Source organism: Prionailurus viverrinus, chromosome B2 (assembly GCF_022837055.1).
Source record: "Prionailurus viverrinus isolate Anna chromosome B2, UM_Priviv_1.0, whole genome shotgun sequence".
NCBI lineage: Eukaryota > Metazoa > Chordata > Mammalia > Carnivora > Felidae > Prionailurus > Prionailurus viverrinus.
This window is the reverse complement of record NC_062565.1, coordinates 99,666,595-99,682,569: the sequence shown is the minus strand read 5'-3', so window position 1 is coordinate 99,682,569 and position 15,975 is coordinate 99,666,595. Positions and strand designations below refer to the sequence as shown.

The 15,975-nt window shown below is 36.4% G+C and overlaps 2 protein-coding genes across 4 annotated transcripts in view; one reads left to right on the top strand and one right to left on the bottom strand.

The window, feature by feature from the left end:
• The window catches only part of CDC40 (cell division cycle 40), a 60,828-nt gene that overhangs the window by 26,305 nt on the left and 18,548 nt on the right, over positions 1 to 15,975 (bottom strand). The window contains exons 3-5 of the mRNA XM_047858737.1: positions 12,801 to 12,930; positions 1,958 to 2,041; positions 292 to 431 (exon numbers count right to left, since the gene is read on the bottom strand). Of these exons, the coding sequence (XP_047714693.1) occupies positions 292 to 431; positions 1,958 to 2,041; positions 12,801 to 12,930 (354 nt within the window). The remainder of the gene's footprint in view (positions 1 to 291; positions 432 to 1,957; positions 2,042 to 12,800; positions 12,931 to 15,975) is intronic.
• METTL24 (methyltransferase like 24) overlaps positions 1 to 15,975 on the top strand; it is a 172,766-nt gene that overhangs the window by 138,430 nt on the left and 18,361 nt on the right. The gene's annotated exons all lie outside the window — the stretch shown is intronic.

Sequence of the window (15,975 nt, the reverse complement as noted above, 5' to 3'; positions counted from 1 at the left end):
GTAAGTCAGGTTCTATGCTGATAGTGCAGAGACTGCTTGGGATTCTCTCTCTCCCTCTCTGCCACTTGCCTGCTCATGCTCTCTCTCTCTCCCTCAAAATAAATAAATAAACTTAAAAAAATATTCCCAAGAAAAATGTAAAAATCTTAGTGTATTTTCTCAACCATGGCAGGGAAATTCTAATGAGTCATCATTTGGTTCTCTAAGGAAATCTCAAGTTTATTAACATAGATATCCTTCACAGACACACAGCATCTACCTGAATTGGCAATGAAAAACATCAAAACTTACTTCTGAGGGTTTGGCTACATCTTTTTCATCCACATATTTTGCCCATGGTCCCAAGAAACCATCAATATTAGATGCATCATTTTCTTTAAACTTTTTCCTTTTTTCTATTTTTTTCTGACCAGTTTCAAACACAGTTAAACCTACATTAAAAAAGAGATTACAAACATGGATATTTTTTAAAGAAACAGCATTTATATAAATACATATAGAGAGCATATATGTTTTTACTTTGTATGGCTAAAGAAAAGTGATTGTTCAAGTGACCAAAGATTTATTTAAAAACACAAAATAAAATCTATGAATCTGCCAGATAGACCAACTCATGGTATACAAAAAGAGACTCAACCTTCTGGGAAGAGAAGCTTCCTACTGTTCCCATTATTTTGCAAATCCTCATCTATTTAAAGAAAAGACCCAGCTATGTAATCCTACAAAACACAATCCTTTTAATGAATCATGGACCTAGATCAGTAGATTTTACCACTTTTTGAAAGAAATCCAGCAATTTAATATTGCTAAATAATGATAAAGCCACTTTTGAAAGAAAGAATAAATTAAAATTTATCATTTAAAAACTGAATTCGGTTAAATTACATTAGGAAATTAATAATTTTGATTCACTTGTAATTCAACAATATTAATTAAACAAGGTTTCACAAGAATCTGGTATTCTTCCAAGTGATCTCAATCTAAACTTGACCTCTAAATCATAAATCTTAGAATTAAAAAGAAAGGAGGAAAGAGGGTGTTTCTGGTTGAGGTTCTGATTTGATCAGTAGGAGGTGGCACTCTGGGTGCCGGCACTAAATTGGAAAAGGTTTATGGGTCACAGTCACAATCTAACTACATAAAAGATACGGCTTGTAAAAAAAAAAAAAAAAAAAAAAAGATACGGCTTGTAGAGGTCTAACTTAAAAAAGCTTACCTATATTAATTCAAATCAGTTTCCTTCAGGTTGCATGTTACAATAAAAGCTTGTTAAAATTCTATTTTAACAATAATGTAGCTGGATGATATGATATAGGGTCTGTAGCTACTAACTAGAAGTCCTCATACAACCATATTCTTTTTCTAATGAGCATATTTTATGGGTAAGATTCCAACGATGAGCTTTGTGAGAAGTTAGCATTTAGAATATGACACTTTGTCTTGTAAGTACAAAATGAAAATCTGCACAAACATATATTCTAAAACACATATTCAAACTCAGCCTTCAAACCTTTAAAGATAATCTTTACAGACAATGTATAATAAAATTTGTTCTGCTCTGTAAAAATGTAGCTTGACGTTAGTGTTGAGAAATAAATTGCCAAGATTAGCTACACATTAATTATAATTTATTGAATGATTTCTACATGGTTGGCACTGTGCCTAGTGCTCATCACAACCCAGAATAATAGGTACCAACATCTTCCCTACAAGGTTGCACACCTAGTTGAGTGGCAAAAACAAGCTCTAAACTATAATAGTTCTAAATGATACTGCTCTAAAATATATCACTGTATTGTCTCAGCTTAAAATAAAACCAACCTAATAAAACACTAGTTTTTTCTTACTGCTGAAAGTCAATCTGCAAGACAGTAATCATAAGTGTATGTATACATAGATATAGACACATACATATATATTTGATATTAAATATTTTAAATAAATTTGAATAAATTACCTTGATTTTTTTCAGCTTCTTCTACAGAACCAATATATTTAGTAGACACTTGGTGATTATCTAATGAAGGGTCTAATGCATAACCTGAAAAGGAAGAAAGTACATATTATGGATACATTTTTGTCATGTATAGTTTATTTTATTACTATACGAATACACTCATTTCACATTTTCCTTCCTAGATGTTGAAATGGTCTTTAACTTAGGACCAAATCCCTCTTTCCTGAGCTATGTTCCTTTTAGAACAATTAACCCAAATCTCAGGGGGGACCATGCATGACTTCAGTCGAGTAAAAAGTATTCTTATAGGACGAATTTAGCATTTTGTCATTACATTATTAACAGTCTCTCTGGCCAAGATATCAGACTTTAGTCTTAAATTCTAAGATCTTAAAAATATATGTACATCACACGTTCAGAAGCTTAGAAACCATTTCCTTTTTGTTTTCGGTAATAGATAAGACATGGCTTTAGCTTATCAAAGTATATAAACTATTAAGTAATTGAAAAAAGAAGAGAGTAAGAAGAAGTATATAAAATCTAGCTATTATTTTGAAAATGCTATTCTCAGGAAAGACAGTTTTGTTTCTCAATTTTAAAATAATACATTTTTTTTTAATTTTTTTTTTCAACGTTTATTTATTTTTGGGACAGAGAGAGACAGAGCATGAACGCGGGAGGGGCAGAGAGAGAGGGAGACACAGAATCGGAAACAGGCTCCAGGCTCTGAGCCATCAGCCCAGAGCCCGACGCGGGGCTCGAACTCCCGGACCGCGAGATCGTGACCTGGCTGAAGTCGGACGCTCAACCGACTGCGCCACCCAGGCGCCCCAAAATAATACATTTCTACTTCATAAATCACTATGTATGTTTCCTTGGTAAGAAAAGTAAGTAAGAATATCTACTAGCATGTGAATACACTGCTTCAAAAAGTCATGAAAGTGGGACGCTTGGGAGACTGACCAGTTGGTTGCGTGTCTGACTCTTGATTTTGGCTCAGGTCATGATCTCAGGGTCATGGGATTGAGGCCCATATTAGGCTCTGTGCTAAGCATGGAGCCTACTTGAGATTCTCTCTCTCTGTGTGTGTCTCTCTCCCTCCTTCTGTCCCCCTCCCTGGCTTGCTCTCCCTCTCTCTCAAAAAAAAAAAAAAAAAAGTGATGGAAGTATGTAGCTACTATATATATAAATGTAGTCTTCAGTGGTCTTTGGGAACTTAAGGAAAGAAAATCTATCTATATGAACTCAAATCAATTTTTCCTTAAGTGGGGGTGCTATAACATGATAAATGGTGAAATTAATTTTAGCAATAATCTAGCAAATTTATAAAAGAGAGCTAGATCATTAATCAGTTTATGGCCTATGACTTGCATGAATAATCATAAAATATATAAAAGTATTAGCCAATTTTTTAAGGGGTACATCCTAGTGGATCAAGTTGACACTTTAATTTTCCAGCTGAAGATTAAAGAGAACTTCTTTTGGGGAACAGAAAGAGATTTGTCATTAAACATACTTTTCAAACAAACTAAGGATATAGGTGTTCAACTCATCCTCATGATATGCTAGAATAGAAACAACCACCTTGGCTATTAGCTCATTTGCATAGTTTTTTCAGTATTAAAATATGTTCTTAGCCAGAGGAGGAAGCTTGATGACAGAAAAGCAGCTTTGGAGTAGAATCTCTGAAATCACAGGTTCAAATCCCATGAGTCATTTTATCTTTCATCTCTTTGACATACAGAACAGTGTTCTGTAAGGGATTTTTAAAATGAGACTTTATAAGGCTCATATAAAATTTATACCAACATATCTGATGTTAAAAATCCCCATCTCAATCATAAAAATTTATCTAGAATGTAATTCTATTTTGTTGGAGAGTTATGTCTATACCAACGACATTGCATTATGGGTTTGGAGGAAGGGAGGGGGAGGCAAAGAAGAAAGGGAGATCCCTGGTCCTTCCTGTGATATCTGTGTAAGCACCAATCCCCAACTCATTTGGCCATAGTCTTGTTTCTGGGACAGGAATTCATGCTCTCTTCCTTTTCCACGTCATCTATGGTAAAATAAATCTTTACTGCGATTATCACCATTACCACTACTGCTTCCCACCCAGGTAATTAAGGGACAATAATATTTTCCCTTCACAAATAAGAGAAGTTAAATATTTAGCTATATACCCTACTAGAAGCCAATCAAGTGATAGAGCAAGATATAACTCTAACACTACAGAATTTTAGTCTAATTAGATTTCTATCATCCTATGGCTCATGTAAGTTTGAATATGTCTGCATTTCAGTTCTGAGATAGTCTCATCTGTCTTTCTAAAGTTCATTTTCCTTTTTATGCTTTTAATACAGTTAATGCCTACTTTCTTCCTCTGTAGTCTGTCTGAAGTAGCTCTAACAATACCAACCTTATTAGTAGATCCTTAAGATTATTAATACTAATATACCAGTGTATAAATAAGAAGATACAGTGTGCAAAAGAATCGTCACAAATTTATGGAAAAACCTTCAACCTCACTAGTGGTCTACAAGAAAAAGTAAAAATAAAGAGATATATTTTTACTATCAAATAAATAAAGGAAAAACAATCACACAGATCTTGGGTAAAGAGAAATAGGACTTTTACATGTGGTGGTGGCAGTATGAGTTAGGATTCTTTTGGATAGCAATTTGACAACATATAACAAAACCTTTAGAGACACTTATATTTGGTGATGTGCAGGAAACCATTACAACACCACTCAGACCGTGCTCTCTGGCCACTGCACTCCCACCCTTGCCTCCGGTGCACATTAAAGATCCAACACCATCACCGACTCCAAGTATTTCACAACCAATAAAAGAGAAGTCTTTGAGTTGAAGGCTAAAGTCAACAATGAAAAGAAAGAAAAGAGGAAGGAGGCTATGAAGAAAGCGACTGCTTCCATGACTATGGCCCAGGACATTAGCTCTCTCTTTCCAGATGTAGTAAACTACGCAAACGGACAATGTGGAGTTAAAGAAGCTTGTGTATCTCTATTTGATGAACTATGCCAGCAGTCAGCCAGACATGACCATCATGGCTGTCCACAGCTTCGTGAAGGGCTGTGAAGATTCCAATCGTCTAATTCGGACTTTCACAGTCAGGATCATGGGGTGCACCTGGGTGGACAAAATTATAGAAGATCCCTGCGAGTCCCTCCGCAAGTGCTTGAAGGATGAAGATCCGCATGTTTAGAAAACAGCAGCAGTCTGTGTGGCAGAACACCATGATATCAATGCCCAAATGGTGGAAGATCAGGGATTTCCGGATTCTCTGCTGGACCTCATAGCAGATTCAAATAGCAGATTCACCACCAACGGTGGTGGCTAATGCTACAGCAGCATTATCGGAAATCAGTGAATCTCACCCAAACAGCAACCTACTTGATCCGAACCCAAAGAACATGAATAAGCGGCTGACAGCACGAGTAAGTGCACTGAATGGGGCCAGATTTTCATCTTGGACTGCCTAATTACAACCCTAAAGATGACCGGGAGGCTCAGAGCAGCTGTGTGAGCATGTTAACTCCCCAGCTATCTCGTGCCAACTCAGCATTGGTGCTTTCAGTGTTAAGAGTCCTAATGAAGTTTCTAGAGTTGTTACCCAAGGACTCTGACTACTACAATATGCTGAAGCCAACACTGCTCAGGTTCTGGCAGAATTCAAGGAATATGCCAAAGAAGGGGATGTTAACTCTGTTTGCAAAGCTGTGTGGGCCACTGTACGGTGTGCCATCAAAGTGGAGACATCTGCTGAGTGCCGTGTGAGCACATTGCTTGATCGCATCCAGACCAAAGTAAATTATGTAGTCCAAAAGGTAACTGTTGTCATCAGGGACATGTTCCACAAATACCCAACAAGTATGAAAGTATCATTACCACTCTGTGCAAGAACTTTAGACTCACTGGATGAACCAGTTGCTTGAGCAGCTACAATTTGGATTGTGGGAGAATAAGCTGAGAGAACTGACAACAGATGAGTTACAGGAGAGCTTCCTGGAGAGTTTTCATGATGAAAAGCACCCGGGTGCAGTTCACTCTGCTTGATGCCATAGCGAGGCTGTTTCTCAAGAAACCATCAGAAACACAGGAGCGAGCTGGTACAGCAAGTCTTGAGTTTCGCAACACAAGATTCCGATAATCCTTGACCTTGGTTCCACAGTCAATGTGCCACAGGTGTCCTCCAGGCACATGAGAGTAAACCTGTTAGGAGGAGGACTACATAGTCCGGTGGGACAATCCTCCATCCCATCATCAGTGCCCACAACCTTTGCTTCTTCTCCTATTCCTGTTTTGGTCAACAGTGGTCTGAATGACCTATTTGAGCTCTCCACGGGGATAGGCATGGCACCTGGTGGATAGGTAGCTTCTAAGACTGCCTGGCTGCTTGAAGTAAAATAAAAGCTAAAGGCTTGGGAGACATCTGGAACATTTATTCACTGCCAAGGACACATCTATATGGAAATGAACTTCACCAACAAAGCTCTGCAGCACATGACAGACTTTGCAATCCAGTTTAACAAGAATAGCTTTGGTGTCATCCCCAGCACTCCTCTGGCTACCCATACTCCACTGATGCCAAATCAGAGTATTGACGTCTCCTTGCCTCTCCACACCTTGGGCCCGGTCATGAAGATGGAACCTCTGAATCACCTGTAGGTGGCTGTGAAAAACAAGACTGATGTCTTCTACTTCAGCTGCCTCGTCCTACTCAATGTGCTTTGTCTAGAAGATGGCAGAATGGAGCGCCAGGTCTCCCTTGCAACACGGAAGGATATCCCCAATGAAAATGAACTTCGGCTCAATGAACTTTAAGGAATGTCATTTAAAGGCTGACACTGTTTCCAGCAAATTGCAAAACAATAATTTTTATATGGTTGCCAAGAGGAATGTGGGCCGGACATGCTGTACTGATCCCTAAAGCTCACTAATGGCATTTGGATTTTGGCTGAGCTACATATCCAGCCAGGACACCGAAATTATACACTGGCACTGAAGCGTAGAGCTGCTGAAGTCTCTCGGTACATCTATCAGGTCTATGACAGTATACTGAAAACCAAATAGACTGGTCTGGTGCCCTCTGGTCATGCTGTGATTGGTGCAAGCCAAGAACTTTCAACTGGAAGAAACTGTATTACCACATAGAATCTGAACCCAAATCACACCAAGGCCACTGACCATGGTAGTGACTAGTCTAACTTGTGCTAACATTAGGGCACAACCTGTTGTACAGGTTTAGCTTCCTGTGAACATTTGTAACCACTTCTCCAATCATTTCCCACCTCCTGCCACTGCTATCTGTCCCTGCTTGTGAGCTTCTCCACAGTGTGCCAATGGCTGGTATTTTTGAGTGTAGTTTGATATCTTGTAATTAAAAGCCTATTTCAAAAGCAGAAAAAAGATAAAAAATAGTAAAGCAAGGGAAAGTGTCACTGACTGGGGCGCCTGGGTGGCTCAGTCGGTTAAGCATCCGACTTTGGCTCAGGTCATGATCTCACGGTCCGTGGGTTCGAGCCCTGCGTCGGGCTCTGTGCTGACAGCTCAGAGCCTGGAGCCTGCTTCAGATTCTGTGTCTCCCTCTCTCTCTGACCCTCCCCCGTTCATGCTCTGTCTCTCTCTGTCTCAAAAATAAATACAACATTAAAAAAAAAAAATTAAAAAAAAAAAAAGAAAGTGTCACTGAAAAAAAAATTTAAAAAAACACCAAAAACATTTATATTCTTAGAACTACCCCTGGGAATTCATCTTAAGAAAATGAAAAAAACCCATAAAGTTTTATGCACAAAGATATTTACAAAGATAATTTAAAATTACAATTTAAAAAGCATTTTACTGCAGTTTAAGATATACATCACTACATTTTTTTTACATCACATTTTTAATAGTGAAAATTAGAACCAGTTTAAATCTAAATGACACAAGGAATGTTTACATAAATTATACATCTTCAGCAGAGTATTTTACAAAATCATTTAAAAAGGTTAATGAAGAGTTTCTGATACTAAAATGAAAGCTCAGTTAATAATGACTATGGTAGGGGCACCTGGGGTGGCTCAGTCGGTTACCCATCCGACTTCAGTTCAGGTCATGATCTCACAGTTCGTGACTTTGAGCCCCGCATCAGACTCTGTGCTGACACCTTGGAGCCTGAAGCCTACTTCAGATTCTGTGTCTCCCTCTCTCTCTCTGCCCCTCCTCTGCTTGCACTCTTATCTCTCTCTCTCAAAAATAAATAAACATTAAAAAAAAAGTTTAAAAAATAATGACTATGGTAAAACTAAAGGTGTTTATTTTAAATTCTATTTTCCACTTCCATAGACTGATGTGGAGGAAATTCTGGGTAACAGGAGGACCAAAAGAAGTCTGAAACATCACTGAGAAGCCCCAAGTTAAGACTAGCCAGGGAACAGGCCAAGAACCTGGAAGGAAAAGGGAGGAAAATAAGACAAAAGAATTCACACAAACCACTGAGAGATGAAATCAGGAGAAATACCATAAACAGACGCTAGAGTAACAGCCTATCTTCACTGATACGGACTCTACAGGCGGGTCTTGTGATAAATAAAATGTAGAGTACAATAGAAATCTTCCAGGAAGAATGCACTTAGATTATAACATTGCTACAACCATTTAAAAATGGGAAGAGAAGTAGGATCAATGTTTGTTCTCTAGCCCAGCAGGTTGTACAGTGATATATTCGAGACACGTAAAACTGAAGTCATGTGCCATCTCCTTTATGTCTCAGAAATAACACTAGTACAAGGTGTGAGAAGATCTGCTCCCTGGTACTTTGCAAATGAGGGAAGGTAACAGAAAGGTCTCCTAGCCTTACATTCCATGTAGAAGGGTGAGAGAAAACAGATAGGAATTACGATCTGAAATTAGACGAGAACTTTTGATGAGAAAATAAGAAGACTTTTAAGTTAACAGAAGGCTATACTTGCTGAATACTTAGGGGTAAAGAAAAGAGAAATTGCTAAACCTGAGGTTGTTTAACTTGTTTCTTAATTTAAGTTCAAGCAAACTGTCCTTGGTTCTAAGATTATCACAAAGGAGACAGACCATAATTTGTTTAGCAATCGGCTACTTCTTTTATTCCAGGCTGCCTAATATAGGATACCCCAAGTCCATTTTTGAACCCAGATCTAAACCAACTTAGTTTTAAATGTTTTTACTATAGGGGCCGCCTGGGTTGCTCAGTTGGTTAAGTGTCTGACTTAGGCTCAGGTCATGATCTCCCAGTTTCTGAGTTCAAGCCCCACAGTGGGCTCTGTGCTGACAGTTCAGAGCCTAGAACCTGCTTCAGATTCTGTGTCTCCCTCTCTCTGCCCCTCTCCTGTTCGCGCACTCTCTCTCTCTCTCTCAAAAATAAATAAACATAAATAAATAAATAAATAAATAAATAAATAAATAAATATTCTTACTATAGGATAATTTAAGAAAGAAAATAGGTATCAGTATAAGCTTAATTGGACATTTTCTTTTCTGTTTTGTTTTAAAGTAGTTTTAGCTATCTAAATTATTGCTTAAGTCCTCCCTAAAGAAAACAAGCAAAGTCTTTAAAAGTCTATTTCATACAGGCTAGAATATAATAATAAATTCATGATGTAATAAAATTGATTTTTATGTGCTATACACACATACACACACATATACTTCATATTTACAGGGGATCCTTTATGGGTACAAATGCATTTATAACCATTTTATTGGACTGGAAGAGTCCAACTCTTCTACGTGATTTCAGAAGTATACAGTCTAAGTTTTTGAACACTGTTAATTATAACCTTGACATGATGAAATATAACCTAACACATGACAATCTCTTCAAAACCAGTTTCTGAGAATGTATTGTGATAAATACTATCTTTACTAAAACTCTAAACTAATACACAGTAAATCAGTTTGCATCACTCCCTAAAAATTAGAAAAAAGCAACTTTCCAACATTAGAATAAATTATGAAAATTATGACAGAGCCCATCAGTGGATATTACCGAGGTCTTAAAAATGACAAACGGGGATTATAAATTAACACTGGGAAATGCTGATGGTAGAACACTGAATAAGAAGGTGAGATGCAAATTTTTCACTATAGAATGATTACAGTATAGAGTAACTTGGAGGGATAAAGATCATAATGCTAAAGGTAGATATTTTAGTATAGTGAGGTTATAGGTAACCTTTTTCTTCTCTCTTTCCTAAAAGTTTTAAAATTTGTTTATATTCTTTTTTTATGAAAATAACTTTTGTTAAAAATCATCACTGAGGGGCGCCTGGGTGGCGCAGTCGGTTAAGCGTCCGACTTCAGCCAGGTCACGATCTCGCGGTCCGTGAGTTCGAGCCCCGCGTCAGGCTCTGGGCTGATGGCTCGGAGCCTGGAGCCTGTTTCCGATTCTGTGTCTCCCTCTCTCTCTGCCCCTCCCCCGTTCATGCTCTGTCTCTCTCTGTCCCAAAAATAAAATAAAAACGTTGAAAAAAAAATTAAAAAAAAAAAAATCATCACTGAATACATAGTATTTCACGTGATACTTTTTTATTAACCTTTAAAAATGTTTTTATAAAGTTTTACTGAAGTTTATTTATTTATTTCGAGAGAGAGAAGAAGAGAGAGAGAATCCCAAGTAGGCTCCACACTGTCAGCACAGAGCCCGATGGGAGGGCTTGAACCCACGAACCGTGAGATCATGACCTGAGCCGAAATCAAGAATCAGACATTTAACTGACTGACCCACCCAGGCTCCCCTTAACCTTCTTTAATCCTATCTTATAATAATGGAAGTTAATGGTAGATAGGACAGAAAAATTTGTTCAGAACTTAAAACAAATTCTGTAAGAAATAAAAGGAGGAATTAGAATTCCAACTGCAAAGAAAGAAAAAAAAGAGAATGTGCTGATGTCTAAAGACGTGATTATTAAATTTGTTGTAAAATTCAAAGTTTTCTTTGTCAATTACTTTTTGGAAAAGAAACATTAGCACACGAAACTAATTCATAAAGAAGATAACAACACAACAGCATAAAGACACAGATGTGGATTACAGAAAGAGAAAGGAAAGGTACCACCGAATACTAGCAAATCTGATATAAGTGACTAGGAACTATAATCTGTGGAACTATCAACAGGGACATTATAAAGACCATCTTCTTTTAGAGGAGATTCCTGACCTTGTATGCATGTTAACTTTATTAAATCCTACCACTGACAGATCAGATATAATTATTTTACACAATGAATCTGTGGCCATTCTATTTCCTGATGTCCTTCAGTAAATAAGAGAAAACATTTCAGAGAGAAGATGTGAGAAACAGAATAAAGTCAGTCGGTTAATAACAAGATATACAGAATGTACCAAAAAAACAAATAATCTGATGAAAAATGAGCAAAAGACATGAATAGACATTTCTCCAAAGACATCCAGATGGTCAACAGACGCTTGAAGACATGCTCAACATCTCTGATCATCAGGGAACTGTAAATCAAAACCAAAATGAGATATCACCTCACGCTTGTTAGAATGGCTAAAATCAAAACCTCAAGAAACAACAGGTGTTGGCGAGGATGTGGAAAAAAGGAACCATCGTGCACTGTTGGTGGGAATGCAAACTGGTACAGCCACTGTGGAAAACAGTATGGAGGTTCCTCAAAAAATTAAAAATAGAAGTATCATATGATCCAGTGATTCTACTACTGGATATTTACCCAAAGAATAGGAAAACACTAATTCAAGATTTATGTGGCTCTATTTTACTGCAGCATTATTTACAATAGGCAAGTTATGGAAACAATCCAAGTGTCCATCGATAGTTGAATGGATAAAGATCTGAAAGATACATACAACGGAATATTACTCAGCCACAAAAAAGAATGAAATTTTACCATGTGCAACAACATGGATAGATCTAGTGGGTATAAAGTCAAAGTGAAATAGGTCAGTCAGAGAAAGAAAAATACTGTATGATCACTCATATGTGCAACTGAAGAAATAAAACAAACGAACAAAGAAAAAGAGACAAAGCAAAAAAAGACTCAACTATGGAGAACAGACTGATGGTTACCGGAAGGGAGGTGAGTGGGGGGATGGTGAAATAGGTGAAGGAGATTAAGAGAACACTGATCATGATGAGCACTGAGCAGTGTATAGAATTACTGAATCACTATAGTGTACATCTGAAACTAATATAACAATGTAGGTTAATTATACTGGAATTAAAAATAAAAGTAAATTCAACACTATCTGGTCATTGACCAACTTCAACAGTGACCTGCATATAATGGACATTCAATAACAAGTGTTCATTATCAAGTACAACAGAGAACATTCTGGTTTTTTTTTTTTTTTTTTTTTTTTAAATTTTTTTTTCAACGTTTATTTTATTTTTGGGACAGAGAGAGACAGAGCATGAACGGGGGAGGGGCAGAGAGAGAGGGAGACACAGAATTGGAAACAGGCTCCAGGCTCTGAGCCATCAGCCCAGAGCCTGACGCGGGGCTCGAACTCACGGACCGCGAGATCGTGACCTGGCTGAAGTCGGACACTTAACCGACTGCGCCACCCAGGCACCCCGAGAACATTCTGTTTTTAAGACCACAGAGTATTTCTAGTACTCAGAAATCACAGCAGATTTAGAATGACAGCTAAAAATATTAGTTCAACTTCACACTTGTATAAATATTTATAGATGTGTTTAAGAAAATGCACCTTTTGAAAAAGGAATCTAGGTTATTAAATTTAAAAAGCAAGAAGATAAAACAGATTATCACACACCCAAAAATGTGTCAAACTGGAAACTGTAAATCTTATCTCCTTACCATAGGTGGCAAAAGTTCTTCTTTGCTGTTCAAACATAAAGTCATTGATATGAGCTGGTTCAGCATATCCAGAAAGCATATTTCTAGGGGCAGCCATTTGCTGTGTCCTAAAGGGATTTTCTGGTCCAAACTGCAATGTTATAAGAAAAAAAATCAAACTTAAATCCTAAGTATATAAAGCCAGAATACTAGAATTATTGTACAATATATTTTTAACTCTAAATCATTAGGGGCTAAGTAACCTACTTGGGAACATGCTCCCCACCCATGGTTCAGCGCAGTTGGGCAATGGCTGATGAGCACTGTTTGTCAGCCCAGCCCCTAGGACAGAAGGAGAGGAACCCAGCTCACCCAAGTCTCTGTATGGCTATTTAAATTTAAATTACTTAAAATAAAATATTCAGTTCCTCGGTCACACTAGCCAGACTTCATGTGCTCAACAGTCACATGTGGTTATTGGCTACTACATTTCCTTCATTGCAGGAAGTTCTATTGGACAATGCTGCTCTTGATGATTGAGTTACTATATTTTTGTCCAACGATTTGGGGGATTTGGGGTGACTGGGGGATTTGGGGTGACTTTTTTTTTTTAAATTTATAAAGATGATTTTTGGTATATCAATAATGGTACCATGATGTAATTTTAAAAATACATGTTTCTTCTCTACTAGATTATGAGTTCTTCAAAGGTAGAGACTTAAAATCCTCAATACTTACCATCATGCATGACATACTGAAAGCATTAATGAAGTGAAAGATTAATCAGAACCCCACTGGGGTCAGAGAATAGGAAAAAGACAATAAAAGTAAAATGCTTGAAGAAATCCCTCGAAAAAGATATTGCAAATGAAATAAAATTACTCTGAGAAGTCACACTATGAAAGTCTTACACAAAATAGTACATTATCATCTGTTTATAATGCTTTGAGTTTCCATAATGGTTTCCAAATGTTATTTAATTTGATTTGTACAAAGATCCTGGAAAGTTAGAGAGGTATTCTCCTTCTCATGTTAGAAATGAAGAAAAAAGGCTAAAGATGATATATTTTATCTGCCCCAGAGTCAATAGTTTTATTATTAATTGGTAGAACCAAGGTTAGAACAAACTCTAGTCTAGGATTCTACTGTATCATAACATTCCTTAAATGTACAATCATACTAACGTTTAAAAAAATGGTAAAAAAAAGTATCAGATTATGTCAAGCACTATTAACTTAATAATATTTATTTAATGGTAATGGAAAAATCCAACTCTGTATTTTTTTGTTTGTTTTAAAATAAACAATGAAATGAACTTCCCACTTTGGAAATAGTGGGGTTAGACAAGATATTCTTATTTAAAGTCTGGAAGGTCTTCATGATAAAGTATTTCAGCGTCAGAACACCTTAAGTCACTACCATTAGAAACCACCATTCCTGTGATATATTTCCAGAGCCATAAATATAAGTTATTGGTCTTCTCTTAAGGAGAATGCTGCCTTCTCTAGATATCAATATTATACTATGCACAAAAATCTGAATTTAAATGATGTTACATTTGCTTTATGTTTTTTTCTGCTTTAGAAGAAAATGCATTACTACAATATTCTTTTATATTGATAGCTTCCATTTCTATGTTTAAAGTGATTCAATTTAAAAATATTTGATTTACATACAAAACTTTTATTACTATTCATTCTGAATTTATAATAAAGGAGAGTGCAAGATTTCACAGCCCATATTAGTTCCTCCTTACATAAGGGAGAAAAAAAATCTAGACTACTGAATGCTGGCAGTTATAGTAACTTTGTCATGAAATTTATTACAAAAACAAGGAACATCCATAAGAATAAGGATAATAAAGTGATTTAAGTTTCCTAGATGTTCTACCTAATATAGTCAGCTATCATCCACAAAGCAGTATCTGATATTTCTGGGGGGAGGGAGGATCTAAAATGATAAATATCTCCATTGATCTTGTTACTCATATAATAAGTTAACCATTACATTTATAATTTCCATTTGAAAAAGGAAAATACAATTTCCATAGTCTTATTTTATTAAGATTTTACAAAAAAAAAAAGAACAATTCTTCTGGCCATATATATCAAATCAACTCTATCTTTTAAAGAAAAATTCTCAGTGTTAAGGAACTTTGATTTCTATATGAATACAGATCCACAGATTACAGTTACACGTATCTTATATTGGTGCTATTTCTAAAGCAGTCTAAAAATTTAAATGTGCTATGTTTTATAGATGTTTAAGCTGGAGACAACAAAAAAATCTTCTAATGCTATAGGAAGCTGGGTTGGGGGAGGATCTCTCTACTTCTGGCTCACCCCAACTGCCTGGTTAACAGCAGCTACTGGAACTGACCTTAAAGATATTAAATAAATGCCAACAAAGAAAAGAAGAGAAATGTTACTCAGCAGAAGTCAGCTCTTCTCAATTCCTTAAAAATTATGTGTCCCAGATGTTCCTGGTCTCTGTGAATATGCATTTGTATTAATTCTGGGTTAACCATTAAGAAACAAAACAAAGTATAGGAGCACTTGGCTCAGTTGGTGGACCATGTGACTCTTGATCTTGGGGATGTGAGTTTGAGAGAATTTAAAATACATTTGAGAGATTTTAAAAATACATTTAAGTTCATTAGGTATGAGTATTTAGCGGTTTTTAGCTAAGACCATACTGAAGTACACCACAGTCAGTTATAATCTTAATCTCCCATATAAAATATACACATTTAAGTATTAATTCATAATTCAGATCACTACATCTTAGGATGTTGTTCCTAAGTATGCTTATATGTTTCACCTGAGTGAAGTAGTGATTTATTTATAAAGTAGGAGAAAAGCATTTTTAATTCGTTAAGATGCGGGTAGATAAATCTAAGAAATCTGTGTATCGTAACGCAGTGGTTCTCCAAAGTCTTCAGGAGGTACAGTACTTGAGGGTCAGTGTCTTAGCAGTATAGCATTACATCACAGGTATTAAGAAAATTTACACTAGTAAAAACTGACTGTGAAATCATAATCATAAATTCACATACAGAACACCCCCCCCAAGTTATTGAACCAGTAATAATCATATTATACTTAGATTTCTGGTAAGTTTTTCATTAATGTTTACTGTAGCCATCAATGGTTAAACATTTAGAAACAAACTTTAAGGTGAGAAGATCCTGTTGATT